This window comes from Pelmatolapia mariae, linkage group LG6, assembly GCF_036321145.2.
Source record: "Pelmatolapia mariae isolate MD_Pm_ZW linkage group LG6, Pm_UMD_F_2, whole genome shotgun sequence".
Taxonomy (NCBI): domain Eukaryota; kingdom Metazoa; phylum Chordata; class Actinopteri; order Cichliformes; family Cichlidae; genus Pelmatolapia; species Pelmatolapia mariae.
The window spans coordinates 39,051,788-39,067,543 of NC_086232.1; the positions used below are offsets into that span (position 1 = coordinate 39,051,788).

Below are 15,756 nucleotides of genomic sequence, written 5' to 3' on the forward strand. Positions count from 1 at the left end.
GATCAACTCCTGTGCTGTACCGAGACATGCATCAACATGCTGCCTGTGGGTGTGTGTGAGAACATGTCCATTCACACGGTAACTTTCTGGGAAACCAGTGTGTGAAATTAACACGATTAATTGTTTTTGCCCTTTACATTCATTGAACAACAACTTTAGCAGCTTTGTGAGAGCGCAGACTGAACTCAGATGGCGCCTAAAGTCAGGTGAAGCACTGCAGCTATAGCACAGCTTGGTGATTTTGGCTTCTCGGATCAGCAATCCTCAACCCCAAAATATTCCATTTATAATCAAAAACAACAACAAGGTGTGGACTGGCTAGATAACTTTAAAAATTAAGTGAAGCATTATGTTACATTGGGGTCAGGAGAGAGATGTAGCAAAGAGCAAAGTGCATGTTAGGAGTGAGGCAGTAAATTCTCAGTAAAGGTGCAGACATGCGGGCTTATGTCTCTAGGCAAAGGTGTGAGGAGTGTCAGTGTGTGTCATGAGGTTGGCCGATACCTGATCTAAATCTTTGTCAGTAGGTCCGAGTGTGTTATCCAGAGTGTTCCTTCTCCCCGTCTGGTCCAGTGTGGAGTAGGCATCTGAAGAGGAGACGCACGTGTTTAATTGGTACTTCCAATAAATACACAAAGGGCGTAGAATATGGAGCTAGCAGGAAAGAAAAAGAAGAAGACCGCAGAGGAGATTTATGATGTAGTGAAGGAAGACATGCAGTGGGTTAGTGTGACAGAGGAGGATCCTAGGGACAAAGGCAGGTGGTCCGCTGTGCTGACTCAAAGGCAGCAGCTGGAAATCAGTGATGACTTGATGACAATGAAAGCAAAGACATGTCGGACAGCTCTTCTGTCAATAGTATCTGTTTGTGTGTTTTGTGTTTGCACACTTGCCTGGTCCCATGTCATTCATTGGAATCATTTCCCGGTCACTTTTGCCACCTGTGTGTCAGAGAAATATTAAAACAGTCAGAAATACATGTATTTCTCTGTAATTCTAAAGAAGTAAGTCGAGACAAATACATTTTTTAATGCAACGAATGCTGACCAAAGTGCTCTACAGGTAAAAAAACAAAACAAAAAACAACCAAATAAATCACCACAACTAAAACATAAGTAAAAGCAAATGTCCAGATTCAGTCTACTTTGAAATTCAAAGGATGAACCTGTGCTTTTAAAACGGTACTAAAAATGTCCTGAGTTGAGACTTCAACAAAAATTGCCACACACTTCAGGCGGCCCGGTCCCTTCTATACCTTAAACCTGACCTCAGTACTAAGGGAGGAGTCAGGAGGGTCCAACACACACAGTAAAAAAACAAAAACATGCAAAAATCACTTAGAAAACTGACTGGGAGGCAGTGCAGATCAAATATGCTTTCACTATTCTTGAAAATTCCCCATGTGGTAAAGCTGTAAATGTAATGAATCCAAAGTTGACTGAGATGAGTAACTCCATATCTGCAAACAGCCTGTTATCATTCTGCACAATCAACTTCCGAGTTGCAGTCATGCAGAGGAATCGTTCAGACTCAAGTTTAGAGAGATCTAAAAAGGAAATTATGTGAAACTCTGAATAGATACTTAAAAGGCCAATTTGAATAACAACTGACACCACTACACAACTTATTTTATAAAAACAAGAAGACTGGTAACAATCATTACACTGAAACCTTTTAAGCAAAGTGGCGGCTATTTTGGCTCCTACCACTGACCTTTGTCTATAAGCGGCAGAGTGCTTTCCTCATATCCGTTGGGTTTGTTGGTGGGAGGGTTTAAGTTGACCATGAAATCTGTCTTCTTCCAGCCATCCTTTTCCAAAGTGCGCCGCAGGTCCTTGTAGCCCCAAACTGTCTGCAACACTAGGCCGGCTCCACGCACCTCCCGATCTGAACGATTACTGAAGAAGAGAGGCACAGAGAGGGAGGAAGGTGCAATTTATGAAAATAACCCGTTATTGCAATTTCAAGATGCTCTAAAACGTGGACAGAAAAAAATTATCCAAATGATCTGTATCCATCTGTCACTACGTACCCATCCTTGTTGATGAGCACCAGTCTCTCGATGCCATTCGCAGCCCTGAGGGTCTTGGCTGCTTCCATACTGGAGCCCAGCACCTCATGGAGCGTGCTCAGTATAGACACCACCGTCTCTTCTGACACTGCTCGCACCGGCTGACTCTGACCAGCACCAGGCAGGTTATTTACCAGGTTAGGCACCGCATGTTTACCTGACAACACAGGGAAGATTGCAGCATACTTACAACTACTGACACTGGTATGTAATAAAGCTGGGGATTTTATTTTTTTGTTTTTTTAAACTCTGGTTAAAACCTTTTGACTGAAGCTCAGTCACACGAGTTAAATGTCTCACCTAGTAGCTCTTTGTTTCGCCCATCAATGGCCAGGTTGCGAAGGGCTCCGGACATGGCTCGGACTACACGGTCGTTGTTATGAGCCAGCTGCTCCGTCATCATGGATAAACCTTTCTCCCTGCGCACCAAGGCACGGATGCATCTGCCATACTACAGACACACAAAGTGCTTTTACTGATTTAGAAGACCATCTTAACGACCATTGCTGCTAAATCTCGTGCTTGGTTTTTAACAAACTTTTCACTCAGTGGGTTACCGTTACCTGTCAAATGCTACTTACACAGGGTAAAATAAGTATTGGATACATCACCAATTTTCTAAGTAAATATATTTCTAAAGCTGTCACTGATATGAAATTATCACCAGATGTTGATAACAACACATCCACTCCACACATGCAAAGAAATCAAAGATAGATGTTCGTAAATTTAATTTTGTGCAATAATGATAAATGACATAAGCAAAACGTATTGAACACACCGACTGAAATTCATTTAATACTTGCTACAAAAGCGGTTGGTGATGACCGCTTCGAGATGTCTCCTGTAGGGAGAAACTAGTTGCAGGTGTGATTTTGTGCCAGTCTTCCACACAAACAGTCTTTCGAAATCTAAGCTTTAGTTCTTTCTAATAGGTTTTTAGTTAGATTCAGGTCAGGCGATTGGCTGGGCCATTCTAGCAGCGTTATTTTTCCTTCTCTGAAACCAACCATGAGTTTCCTTGGCTGTGTTTGGGAACATTGTCTTGCTGAAACGCCCCCCCCCCTCGTTTTATCTTCATCATCCTGGTAGATGGCAGCAGATTTTTATAAAGAATATCTCCGTTTCCATGGATCCTTCCTTCAATCATATGAAGCGTGCCAGTACCATATGCTGAAAAACAGCCCCATACCATGTTGTTCCCACCTCCAAACTTCACTGCTGTTGTGGTGTTTTTGGGATGAGTTGCGGTGCCTTTTGACCTCTAAACATGGTGTTTATTATGGTATCAAAAGAGTTCCATTTTAGTCTCATTTGACCAGACTACATCTTCCAAGTATGTCTGTTCACCAAACTTTAAACATGCTTCAACATGTTTTTTCTTCAGCAACGGAGTCTTGTGTGGCGAAAGTGCATGCATGCCATGGCAGTTGAGTGCATTACATGTTTTTTAAAATAATTTGTACCTGCTGATTCCAGGTAGCTTCCCACAAGCGGTCCTTTGCTCTCTGACAACTTTTTACTCTTCTGTGTGAAATCTTGTGGGGAACATCTGGTCGTGGTTGTTTATGGTGAAATGATGGCGCCTCCACTTCTGGATTATGGCTCCAAAAGCGCATCATGAGCGGATCTTAATTTTGACTAAGTGGCAGAACTGCTTTCTAATTACTGATAGATTTCAGGCATGATGTTCCACACCTCCCTTTCTTCAGGTGTTCAATACTTTTCCCTCTGTCATTTCTAATGATTGCACATAATAATTTAGGGACACCTATGGTTTGATTTTTTGCATGTGTGGACTGGATGAGTTGTTACCATCCAGTGAGTTGTTGCTTTTGATGTAAGAGAACTAGCAGCTCTGAGACCCTCTCAAATAACTGAGTTTATCACCCTCTCTAAAGCTGTACCCAGCCTTCAGAGGAAGCTTGTTTCTGCTGCTTTGACCTGTAGCTCTAGGCCATATGTAAGCATAGGAATGTAGATCAACCAGTAAACCAATACTTCAGCTCTTTAGGTGGAGTGTTGACTAAACAAATACCACTGTGATTTTTCTCATTTGCACAAAGTCAAAATACTTGTGTGTTACATGACAGATAACCTCTAAGAACAGACAAATCTAATAGAAATCCTCAGATGGAGTGTTTACTAATGTTCCTGAAATAACCTTTGATTGTAATGACTAATGCTAAAACAGCACCATTTATTCCGACTTCCCAATCTGGTTTATTTACTTAGCACATAAAGTTCTGGTACTGTAAAATCGAAAACGATCAGTATAGATGGCAGTTCTTACAGTCCAGTGTCCAGCGCACAGGTTCTGAATAGCTCCAGCTGAAGCTTCCAACACTGTGGCGTTTTGGGACTCCTTTACCAGAGACATGTAGATGCGAACCACCTCCGGCTGATACAAGAGCTCATAGCCTACAGGAAACAGGCAGAGAGTGGACACGTGTGTGATGGGAACATTGATAATGTAACAGGTCCTTCATAAAGAAATAATCTTTCAGGAGTATAAAATACAGACATATTAATTATTGAACAACATGTGCAGAGATGCGTTACGCAGTAATTCTTGAAAATCAAAGAGGATAATTGTATCATTGTTCCTGAATGTGGTATCAAGATGGAGTGATATCTAATCTTTATCGAAGTACACAGACGGTTTTCTTTATACCACCCTCCAGATAAGAACACAGCAAACGTCTATACTATCATCAAGCCGATAGGCACTCGGTAAGGGCTTCAGTAGAGACAAAACAAATGGTGCCCAACTGTCTGCTCATTAAGCTCCAAAAGCCTTGGACAGAAGAGCTTACTCCAAATATTAACTCTTAAAACAGCAGAGACGATTGATGGAGAAGCAGAAGACTCACCAGCACAGGAGGAGTCTGACCACTATCACACCTACATTTGTCATAGTATAATAAATCTTCCTTTACATCAAACCCTGTGATAGAGAGAACATCTCTGTTGTGGTGTCTTGAAAGCCTCTTAAAGCACAGCGAGTCCAATCAGAGAAAAGGGCAGAGATCCCGTGTGTGTCTGTCTGTGAGACTGTTTCCACATGAATGCAAACAACAGGCATCCACTACTCCTAATCTCCCATGAAAAAGTGCACAACAACAACAGCTCTTTCCAGAAGCACGTTATGATGACGTATGAAATCAAAAACAACAAGAGAGGCAGAAATCTGCAAAACTTTCAAAAAGCAAAGGCTGTAACTCATTTCCGTTACTGTCCTCATCCACTTCCTACGCTGGAAGGTATGTCTGTCTTTTAGCACTCACATTGGCTGCCCTTACATGACCACTCTGCTCAACAGGACATCATCTCATGAGTATTCATGGTCCAAATTTTGGTTTTTGTCCTGTAGATTATTCTAAGCTGTATTCCAATAACAGTCGTATGTCAAAAATTCTGTTTCCAAATTCTAATTACAGAAAGTATACTATAAACAATGCATCACCAATTAATGATGCATTATTGCCATTTGCAATCAAAAAGAGAGGTCTTCCGAGTCCATGTGGATGGAGCGAGGCACAGCTTACATCAAACTGCGCGTGCAGTAGCAGAGCCAGAGCAAACTACATTTTCAGAAGTCTGAGCGCTTTATCAGTTGACAAGGAACATGGTGGTTTTTTTGACACCAAATAAGTTTACCTGGCATTTGTAACAAATAAGAGATAACTCAGGTGTACTATGACATCCTCTCTACGTGTCTGCCTGTGAATGGAGCTGTGGCAAACAGTCATCTAAAGGTGGATTATCTGAATGAGAGACCACTGTCACCACAACACGTTCAGTGTTTTGAACCCCATGTCTATAAAGGCTTAATTCAGTAAAAGGCGTTCATAGAGCCTTTGCTTACCTTGAGCGGGTGAGGTCCTTTTTGGAATGTCTATTGTATCATCAGCTGTATCCTCATCTTTCCTTCCTGGAAGCAACATTAAACATTAACATCAACAAAAATGCCAAAACAATCTGCTGTTGACCCCGAGTGTGATGGCTGTTTCAGACTGACACATGCACTGTTAGTACATGTGTTCTGATTTGGTTAGACACATGCTCTGCAGGGCAAACACGAAGATTTAAAAACTATAGTGCACGTTCTACAAGTGTTCCGCTGTTAAGAAAAAGGGCATGTTAGTGCTAGTAAAACATTTCTGTTATCTAAGCCATGATTCTACTGCTCCCACTCCAAGACAAAAGTACAAAGCAGAAGTGCATAGCCAGGTAAAGAAAGCTTACCTTTGGAAAACCACTCATCTGCAGCCAGGCCGAAGGAGGATGTAGGGCAGGGAGGGGAAAGAGAAGAGCAGCAGAACAGGAGGAAGAGAGAGCATTTAAGTAAAAAGGAAAGCAGCCGTAATTGAGCCACTCAGTAAACACCTGTTTACACCCCAAAAGCAGCACTGCCACCACACAGAATCAGCATGTGACATGCCATGTATGAAGGCCAGATAAAGCAAATGCAGGGAAACGCCCAAACCAAACAAGTAATTTCATATTCACATAAAATTGTACATCAAATGTATTAATAATGTACAAGTAGCAATCAAAGTGTAGAGTAGCTGCAAACACAAAATAACTACCTGGCGGCTGCCCTATACCTCACCTGCAGCAGCCTGAGTTAATTTGTGCCCTACCACCTCACCACTCACTCTTATATCATCAGTCACTATCTTCTAAAAGTAAAGAGTCAAATCAGAAATAAAGGGAAAAAAATTAAACTAAAAAACTAAACATTTGACATATTTATACCAACATTAACACGTGGTTGTTGCAATTGATTTTGTAATACAAAACCACCAAATTGTAGTGGGGGCTACAGTCTGACAAAAACAAATCAATACTCTCGGTGAAACACAAACAGAGCAGCTGAAGAGAGGATAAGATTTCTCTAAGGGGGGGAGGGGCTAACATTCCTGTGCTGATGACTGGCTTTGTTTGTGTAAGTGTGTTTGTCTAAGATTGTGTGTATGTGCAAGTATCAGCTCAGTGAGATGATGTGACCTCACCAAATGCTCTCGATACTGAATGAAAACTACGCTATCTCTGTCTGTCTAAGGCACACACCTTTGCTCTTGCGGGAACCGAAGCAACTGCCCTTATTGCTGGAGTAGGCGGGGCCTTGGTGGTTTGGTGTGGCCTCCAGGTAGCGCTCAGGGTTGGGGATTTCACGGTGCACTTGGTAGGACAGGTTCCTCAGCAGACACACACAGTTCTCTGTCAACTGCAGAGATGGAGAGAAAGTTAAGAATCACCAAGCCGCCTTTCTCATTGTAAATTCACAGGTAAATGTTACTGAACACACAAAAGCAACAAGGATCAAACAAATGTGTCAAAGGATTTAATCAATCAGGATTCCACATACCTTATTGTCCACATCTTTACAGTCAATTTGGGACTTGACAATGTACATGAGCGAGTCGACCAATCCCGTGCACTCCCTGAGCTTCCTCCTCGCCTCACTTCGCTCTGAACTCACATTTCTTTAGTCGAGAGGAAAGTTAAGAAGAGGAGAAACAAGAACGCAGATTAGAAGAGGTTAAAGGGGAGCGGAAGGAGTCTGCTATAGTGACTACAAAAGGATTCCAGCACATAATGCCCGAGCACACCCCCATTAAGTTTGAATGAAACGCCTGTTAAATGTACTAGTTTACAAAGAGAGTACAGTTTGACAAGATCGAGTTACATCTCTGGGCCAATTTTCTCAACTGCTCTCTGACTCAGCCGCACTTAAAAGATTCAAGAGAGCTGGAAAACTGAGTGTCGTGGCCTCTCGTCTTTTATGTTTCCCGTCGGCAGACACACCCTTTCACATAATACCAGGACACATTCTCTTTCACTGCACAGGGCACTCATCTGACTTCACTACATAGTTTGAGAAGTTTATTTACATGCTGCGGTAGGCAGAGATTTAAAATAAAAAATGCTGACTGAATCAAATCAGGACTGCGGCAGGGAAAAGGAAAAGAGTGTCCCGGTTTCCAAAAAAACGATGCTTGAAATTTGCTAAACTTATTTCAAACAAACGGAAAAAAGCAAGACGATATCTATTTACATATTCAAATAAAATAGTGCTTGACCCTAATCCTCTTCACTAACCTTAGCTATAAAAGAAGACACACAAGGCAGACATTAAACATGTGTGCCACTGTTCACGATATGCCTGCATGACTTCTGAAGCCATAAAAGTTTAACTCTGCCTTCCATCTGTCGTTTACAGTTCGACAGTGAAGTGGCACGAAATCATAAAGTGAAACTAAAGGTTAGGTTTACAGTCACAGAGATGAATATTTTCAGGAAAATCCACTAAGTATTAAAACTTAAAGAAGAATTTCCTGAGTAAATATAGTCATTAAATACTCTGCAGAAAACAAGTTCTCTGTCAAAGATCTCCTACAAGTCTTGAATTGAAAAAAAAGAAAAAAAAAAAAAAAAAAGCATTAAACAGGAATGACACTCATCGTTTCAATGACCCATATGTAGATAGTGGCTACCACATGCCCAAAACTGGCTATAATTTATACTATAATTAAGGCACTCATATTGCTGCGTATATACATATCCATTAAAGCAAAACAAACTGCACTCATAATGACCTTAAATTAACCATTAAACCCAGCAGTGCAACTGAAGCTTCACTGACACAAAATCTCTGCAACTGTAACACTCCCTGTCTATTTGGCAACAATGAAGAGAGCGTTCTTGTTTGTTTGAATATTATTAAGTGGAATTAGAAATAGACAAAAGCTTGTAGGAGCTTGGCATTCCCACTCCGTGTGAGCTCTACTCTTCAACTGGTCTGAACAACGTGAGCTGAGAAATTGCAGAGTTTGGCTGCAGGAAGGCCAATTACAACTTGTGCTACAATTGTCTGGGTCAAAGGGCGTAGTGACCCAGCACTAACTATGTCACAAACATGCTAGTACAACCGCCCAATTTTTAAGAGATTGTTTAGCTCTGGCATCTCCTGCGTAATGTCAGGTTGAAATTTGACGATGCTGTCCAGACCATTTCTGTAAATACTGAACTTTTTAAATCCTCAAGATAAGATGCGTTTCCACACCTGCGAGTAACCCTTTTATAATTAGACTTATGGCTGAGGGAAATCCAAGATAACAGAGAGACAGGCCTGAACATACTGTTTATACTAGAAAAGTCAATGCCCCACTGTCCTCTGCTTGCCTCCTCCCTGTAAACTCTGAAATTCCCCTCCTGATAGCTCAGTTACTGGGCAATTTTTCTTTTCTTTGATATTGATATATAACTGACATTTAACCCAGAAGTGTTTATATGTACTAGTAATTAGAATAAGAGTCTTTAACATGAAAAATATCTTTGATGCATCACTCCAATATACTCACTTTTTTAAGTCTGAATTTTTGAATCTGCTTGGAGTTTTTGTTCCTTCTACAGAAAAGATTGTTTTAATTAAAACATACTTCTACTACACATGTATGTATTTACACATAGCATCTTATAAAGACCAAGTAAATAGAGCTCTGATTTTTTTTAAAAAGAAAAAAGTTTTGAGTTTAATCTGACTGAAGACATTTGTCTTCAGTATTTTTTTTATTATGACTCCACCATCATTCTCCATCTTCACTATGCCTACTCCATGATGCATTTCCTGCTCTTCTGCTCTGTTAGCTCATCATTGCTTCCATCCTCCCTCACACATCCCACTGCTCTGTCAATCTGTTGACCTGGCAACTTTCCACTTTCTTTTCCCAGCTACATAAACCTCTCTTCTTCCATCTCCACTATATCTTGCTTCTCTAATGTTGCTTCCATCCTTCCTTTGCTCCATACCTCAGGCAGCCTGCTGTGTTGGTGAGGGCAGTCTCCCATTCAAGATGTCTGGGCTTGCAATTTTCCTCCCCACCACCTGCTCCGTTGCTCCCTCGCTCCCAGCCTGAATGGGGAACCATCACCTCGTCGGAGAGGGCGTGCAACGCATGGTCCACAATCTCCATTTTCACAGAATCATGAGATGACAAGTTCCACAGCGTTCCTTAACACAATAAAATATAAAACTGAAATTTACAACACAACATGCAGGTTAGAGCATTTGTATTTGTCTCATCTATGAACAGTGAATGTGGTAAAAAGCTTTGTAAAATCTAAAAGACAACCCGTGTACTACACTAGAGCTGAAAGCCACCACAACACCACCACAATGCTACTTTCAGTGCCTCAGAAGCAGCTGTCCACTTTCAAGTCCATTATATTATATTATAACTGTTTTCTGTTTTGTTTTTTAATTTTAAACAGACGCTGCAACAGAGCAGATAAGGAGGGAAGGTACCACATAGAGAATATGCTTAATTTTCAAAATAAAGCATCCTGTGCAAACACTCTTGATGAAATTTGTGGTCTTGCAGAGGACAAAAAAAAAAAAAAAAAAAAAAAGGATCCAAACAAAAGAAACATGCAACCGGTACAAGTTTGTTTCTGCTGCCAAAGCAGACGAGAAGATTCAGTTAGAATTTTGCACTTTTTTTTCTGCAACTGATATCACTGAGAAACTTTGCAAATATTGTTTTCTAATAAAGCACACATATATTATTACTATAATGGACTCCTTTGTGTGGTGGCTACACATGCAAGTGTGACTGGTCCCAAAGGAACAAGGAAGAGAGTCTGTGCTGCCTGACTCAACAGAAATGATTGGAATCACCCAGTGACTGATTTTAGCACATTAGTATGACAGTTGTCATCAATATTGGAGTACTGTAACACCTCGGTGAGTGACAGAAAATAAGAAAAATTCAATGCACCCACTTTATTTCCACACAAGTTTAAATTCAGGGTTTTTCTTGGCTCAAACAGGCCTTTGTGGGGTGACTACGTTGGCTTACTCAAAAGAAATGTAAGTGTTTTTCTTTTACATCATAAAAAGTTGAGTTTAAGCCTGAGTAAATTAAACATTAAAACACTGGTTAAAGATTTATCACAGCCTTCGTAAAATTTTCTTTGGGGGAGGGCCAATGTCGTCGATGAGTGCCAACATTTTTTATATGCAGGATATACCCTGTGGACTATATTTTGATCATCATCAAGTCTTCTTGTGTTTTAAACTTAAACGTACTGAAGGTTTCTGCAAACTCAGGAATCCTATAGCAAATGAATAAACAGAGTCCTTCCAAAAAATATTTAAAAAACGCCGGGCTGGCTAATAAGTAAGCAGGAGTTACATTATTTCTTTTTGGCACAATGCCAATTTGATGTGGCTTTTGATCCCTCTTAGGGTTCAAGACGTTGCCTGTCCAAGGTTCATTTGCTTTACTTTTGGTTGCATCACTTCCTCCCTTTTTCTGCCTCCTGCAACAGAAGACTTTTTTCCCCTGGTAGTTTTTCCATATTTAGCTACCAGAAGTTTCCATGGAAAACAAAAGCCCTACCAACTTACTATTTTGGTTGTGCAATGTGGAGATTTGGTCCCAGAGGCAGACAGAGCTGCTTTGTGAAAGCGAAGCTAATGTTACTGTCACGTTAAACCTTGACAGTGTCATCAATTCTACAGCCATAACATTATGAAATAAATGTTGATTGCACAATGAAAAGCAACAATATAGCCTATTGCCCATTTAAAATGCACAGTTTAAATAAGGTTGTATGACAGTTCTATTTTATGTATTAGTACAAACTTTGACCCTTTTTTAAATAGACAATCTGTTTTAAATCCTGACTTGACAAAATTTCTCTTTCCTTTGTGTACATTTTATATTAAAGTTTATTTTGGTGTAGGATTTTGGAGATTTTGCAGGGAGCTGCATGGTTCTTGGCGGGATTGCTGCCAGTTGGCTAAATGACTTCAAATTCATGTCCAATAGCTGTCCAACTGGTGGTAATTGTCAGCTTTTTCTAGTATGAAAATCTAAATTGGCACACATTAATTAAATTAATAATAGCCACCTTAACAAAAGTAAACAACCACACTGAACAAGACTGAAAACAGAGTCCAGGATCTCTATGCACCGTGTACCTGTGATAACGTCCGTCAGATCCTGGTCATGAGTCTTCCTCAGCAGCCTGACCAGAGCCGGGACGCCATCGCAGTTCTTGATGGCTATCTTATTGTCTTGATCTTTGCCATATGAGATGTTCTTTAGTGCGCCACAGGCTGCGTAGTGAACCTGTAACATACACGAGCACAGCTTAATGGGCCATCAGCCACGACGGAGTGGTACTTGAAGGCATTGATTTCAAATGCATGGAGAGTGCTAGCAAGAAACAGTCATGACCTCGAAACTGTACTACACGCATTAAATAGGTCTTGGCAGAGCTCCTCATACGAGTAATTACTACAATTAGTGGTAAATTAGCGGGCTGCATTTTGTACACATTTACACATTAAAGAAATGTTAAAGGGGAACTATTATGCTCATTTCAAGACTCATAGTTTTGTTCTTGGTCTCCACTAGCGTAGCTTTTCATGATGCACAGTTTAATTAATTATATATAAGGAAACTTTTTTTTTCATCCAGTTGCTCAGTTTTACTGGATCCTTATATATTAATATTTTTCAGAGTTAGGGAAAAACAAACAAACAAAAAAAACCCTATACACGCTGCCGGTGTTCTGGGAATCCATCCTACCTCACAAAGCAGGGTAGGATCAGGTAGGAAACAACTACCCATTGTTTCTGCGCATACGGACAACACAAAACCCAAATTTACTTCATTTTTAAAGCTATTGTGAATATTTGTTATGGTTATGGTTAGTCAGAAGTCACCGTCACATTATCATATGGGTAGGACAATTTGCTAAAGTAGGACAGTTTCTCAGAACACCGGTATTACAACAACAGAAGGTGTGGCTGATGTATTTAGCCTTAAGTAAAAAATATAAGGTATGTCTAAAGCTGCTAAAGTAATAGATGGTAGCAAACTAAGCTAACAGTTTATCTGCATAAAGACATTCTATTTGTAACTGCGTTATATTTCTATTTCTAAATGTGTTTCTATTGTGGTTGAAATGCAAACAGCCTCTTAATTTCACTTTAATGTGGCTACAATTCTTTCTGACAACAAGAAAGAATCATCATTGGGGATGACCACAAGCTAGCTACTCAACTTATCCAAGAGAAGTGGCCTAAATTTGAAACTAGGCATCTTTAATTTGAGCATCCACCTTTATCACAGTACATATTTGGTTAGAATATCAGATATTTACAACATGGTAATTATGGCCCACAAATATACAATACCTCAATAATAGTATTTATTACTGCCATAATACCTCACCTATCACTTTGTTTTGTGCATTTTGTCTGTATTAAAACTTGTATGTATTATATAATAATAAATGTATGGCTAATAATGTGAAAACCTACAGAAAAAGAAGAATTGCACAATGGTTTGCAACATTAGAACGTTTGTATCTGATTTATAATCAATGGTGGTGAACTCTTGTGTGTATGACAGAAAAAAATAAAAAGGAAAAATGCAATACTTCCACTTTATTTCCACTAAGTTAACAAACATCCTACAATTTTTTCTCCGCTGTTGCTTTGAAAGTTATAATAGTCTGCATTCCTGGACCATTTTTTCATTATATTATACTTAATGTGGACTCGTTTTTCCATACACACAAACTTATTTGATGGACTCTTTAAAAACCACTTTCAAATGTTTAGAAGATGCAGTTGCAGTGTGACCCATTTCCTCAGTCAGCAAGTTATCGCGCGCGCACACACACACACCAGACTTCAAACCTGTCACTGGCCACGGAGCATGAAATGTGAAATTAAGATGCTTCTTTGCCTCGGGACTGGAATGCATGATGTGGTTTCCTTGGTAGTGCCCTTACAAACATCAGCAAAATTTTGCCACAACTAGACCGAAATGAAAGGGAACTGGAGAAAAACCACTGAATGTTTCGGCCAAAACCGGATTTAGAACAAATGTCGCCCTCCAGGATTTGAAGTCCAATACATGCAGCTTGTTTATAGTTCACATTCATTTGGTATTACAGGTAAGTCTACAGTTCACCTTGTCCTCACAGTTTAAAATACACTTCATCCCTTAAGCTTCACTTTTAGCCCAATCATAACAACCTTCCAGAACAGCAAAGAGCGAACAGAAAGCCTTGGAGAAAAACAGCAAACTGACCTCTCTGTGTGGGTTGTCGAGCATAGAAACCAGTGCTGGAATGCCTTTCAGACGACGCACATCGGACTTCACCTGCAAATCAAAAGGAGGGACACAGCCATAGTGTGAATGGGGATTTGTTATATTATTTAAATAGAAACCATGCAAAACAATTATTAAATCAAGAATGAATAGACAAGCAAGGGCCCAAAACAAGGATACAGGGTAACAAGTGAGAGACACTGAAAAATCGTTGAAAAGACAATAAAAACCTCAAGCATTTTAATCTGTGAGGGAATTTCCCATCAACATTGAGGGGGAAAAGCATGCACACAAAATACTTCTTAAGCCCTTGGAACAATCAAAAATGGCTCTGTCAGCTCATGCCATTTTACAAGTTATTATCTCTGATTTTGCCGTTGCTTATATTTGTAAAGCTTAGTGACATGCTCAAAGTTTAGCTCTGGTCTGTTCTATTTGTTTTAAATCACGTCTCAGTCATTCCTGCACTGTGCAAACTACCACGAATTAAAATTAAGTGAGGGAAAAAACATTTTAGTTAGAAATAGAAATAAAAACTACACTTTTATAAAAAGATGAAAACCAACTGAAACGACGTCATGTGCTTACAAGATGTGCTTTCAACATGACTTAAAGTCCACTACTTAAAAATCAGCCCTGTACAAATCCAGCTGACATTATAATGAGAAAAATGAAACATTAAATCTAGTGAAAAAAATAATATATAAACATATAAAACCTTACAAACTTTATTGCGGTGAAAAAAAATGACCTTATCATTCTTATAGGTGAGATGCTGCAGATAAGCAGCTGCGTTGCTCCTGACGGGATCCAGCCTGTAGTTGAGCATGGCGATGACCTCAGGCAACTCTGGCTGACGCCAGCCACCGGGGCCAGGGCCTTTCCTTAGAGTGCTGTCCAATGAAGCCATGCTCCCTCTTTCACCCTGAGCCAGCGGCACACCACCACCCCAGTAGTAATCTCCTGCACCGCTCATGTCGCCATCCAAGAGGCCCTCATAGCTCCTGAGAGGAAAAAGGAAGAGATCTGTAAAGGCTGACACTAAAATATATTATGGAAAATCAAAGATCACACAACTTACCCGGTCCTGCGAGGCGGAGCACGAGGGTAAGCATGGGGGTTGCGGGGCACAGTGCTGTAATGCATTGGAGGTCCCATGCCATAGTCGGGCTCATCAAAGCCCATGCTGCGTTGGTCATCCTCCAGACCGTATGGCTCTGGAACAAACCTTGGAATGGAGGAAAGCTCCATACCACTTCCCATAGGCCCAACCTACACAGAGACAAAGACTGTGATCCAAAAACAACTGAAACTATGGCTGCACTCTAAAATAGATTTTCAGTGGCTTGTGTCTGAGCTTGGAAACTCAGACATACACATTATGATAACAGTACAATTAATTGGTGGGAAGGGATTGTTGGAGACAGTTTTGAATTCCTTCTTCTTATGTTCTCGCTGTCTCGCCAGAAAAATGTGTCGTGTGTAAAATTCCCGCAAAGTAAAATTCTGCCAAGAGAAAAGTGCCAGAGCAAATTGGGCAAT

General features: G+C 40.3%; 1 protein-coding gene across 7 annotated transcripts in view; it reads right to left on the minus strand.

The window, feature by feature from the left end:
• Positions 1 to 15,756, minus strand: part of ctnnd1 (catenin (cadherin-associated protein), delta 1) — a 30,895-nt gene that overhangs the window by 1,664 nt on the left and 13,475 nt on the right. For 6 of the 7 annotated variants that reach the window (XM_065471140.1, XM_063476893.1, XM_065471139.1 and 3 more), the window contains 15 exons: positions 15,296 to 15,486; positions 14,966 to 15,218; positions 14,194 to 14,265; positions 12,066 to 12,216; positions 9,890 to 10,091; positions 7,446 to 7,563; positions 7,148 to 7,304; positions 6,320 to 6,337; positions 5,940 to 6,005; positions 4,365 to 4,492; positions 2,372 to 2,522; positions 2,033 to 2,228; positions 1,714 to 1,898; positions 894 to 941; positions 505 to 587 (listed from right to left, as the gene is read on the minus strand). In XM_065471140.1, coding sequence (XP_065327212.1) covers positions 505 to 587; positions 894 to 941; positions 1,714 to 1,898; positions 2,033 to 2,228; positions 2,372 to 2,522; positions 4,365 to 4,492; positions 5,940 to 6,005; positions 6,320 to 6,337; positions 7,148 to 7,304; positions 7,446 to 7,563; positions 9,890 to 10,091; positions 12,066 to 12,216; positions 14,194 to 14,265; positions 14,966 to 15,218; positions 15,296 to 15,486 — 2,019 coding nt within the window. The remainder of the gene's footprint in view (positions 1 to 504; positions 588 to 893; positions 942 to 1,713; positions 1,899 to 2,032; positions 2,229 to 2,371; positions 2,523 to 4,364; positions 4,493 to 5,939; positions 6,006 to 6,319; positions 6,338 to 7,147; positions 7,305 to 7,445; positions 7,564 to 9,889; positions 10,092 to 12,065; positions 12,217 to 14,193; positions 14,266 to 14,965; positions 15,219 to 15,295; positions 15,487 to 15,756) is intronic. The other variant, XM_065471138.1, reaches the window with a different exon arrangement.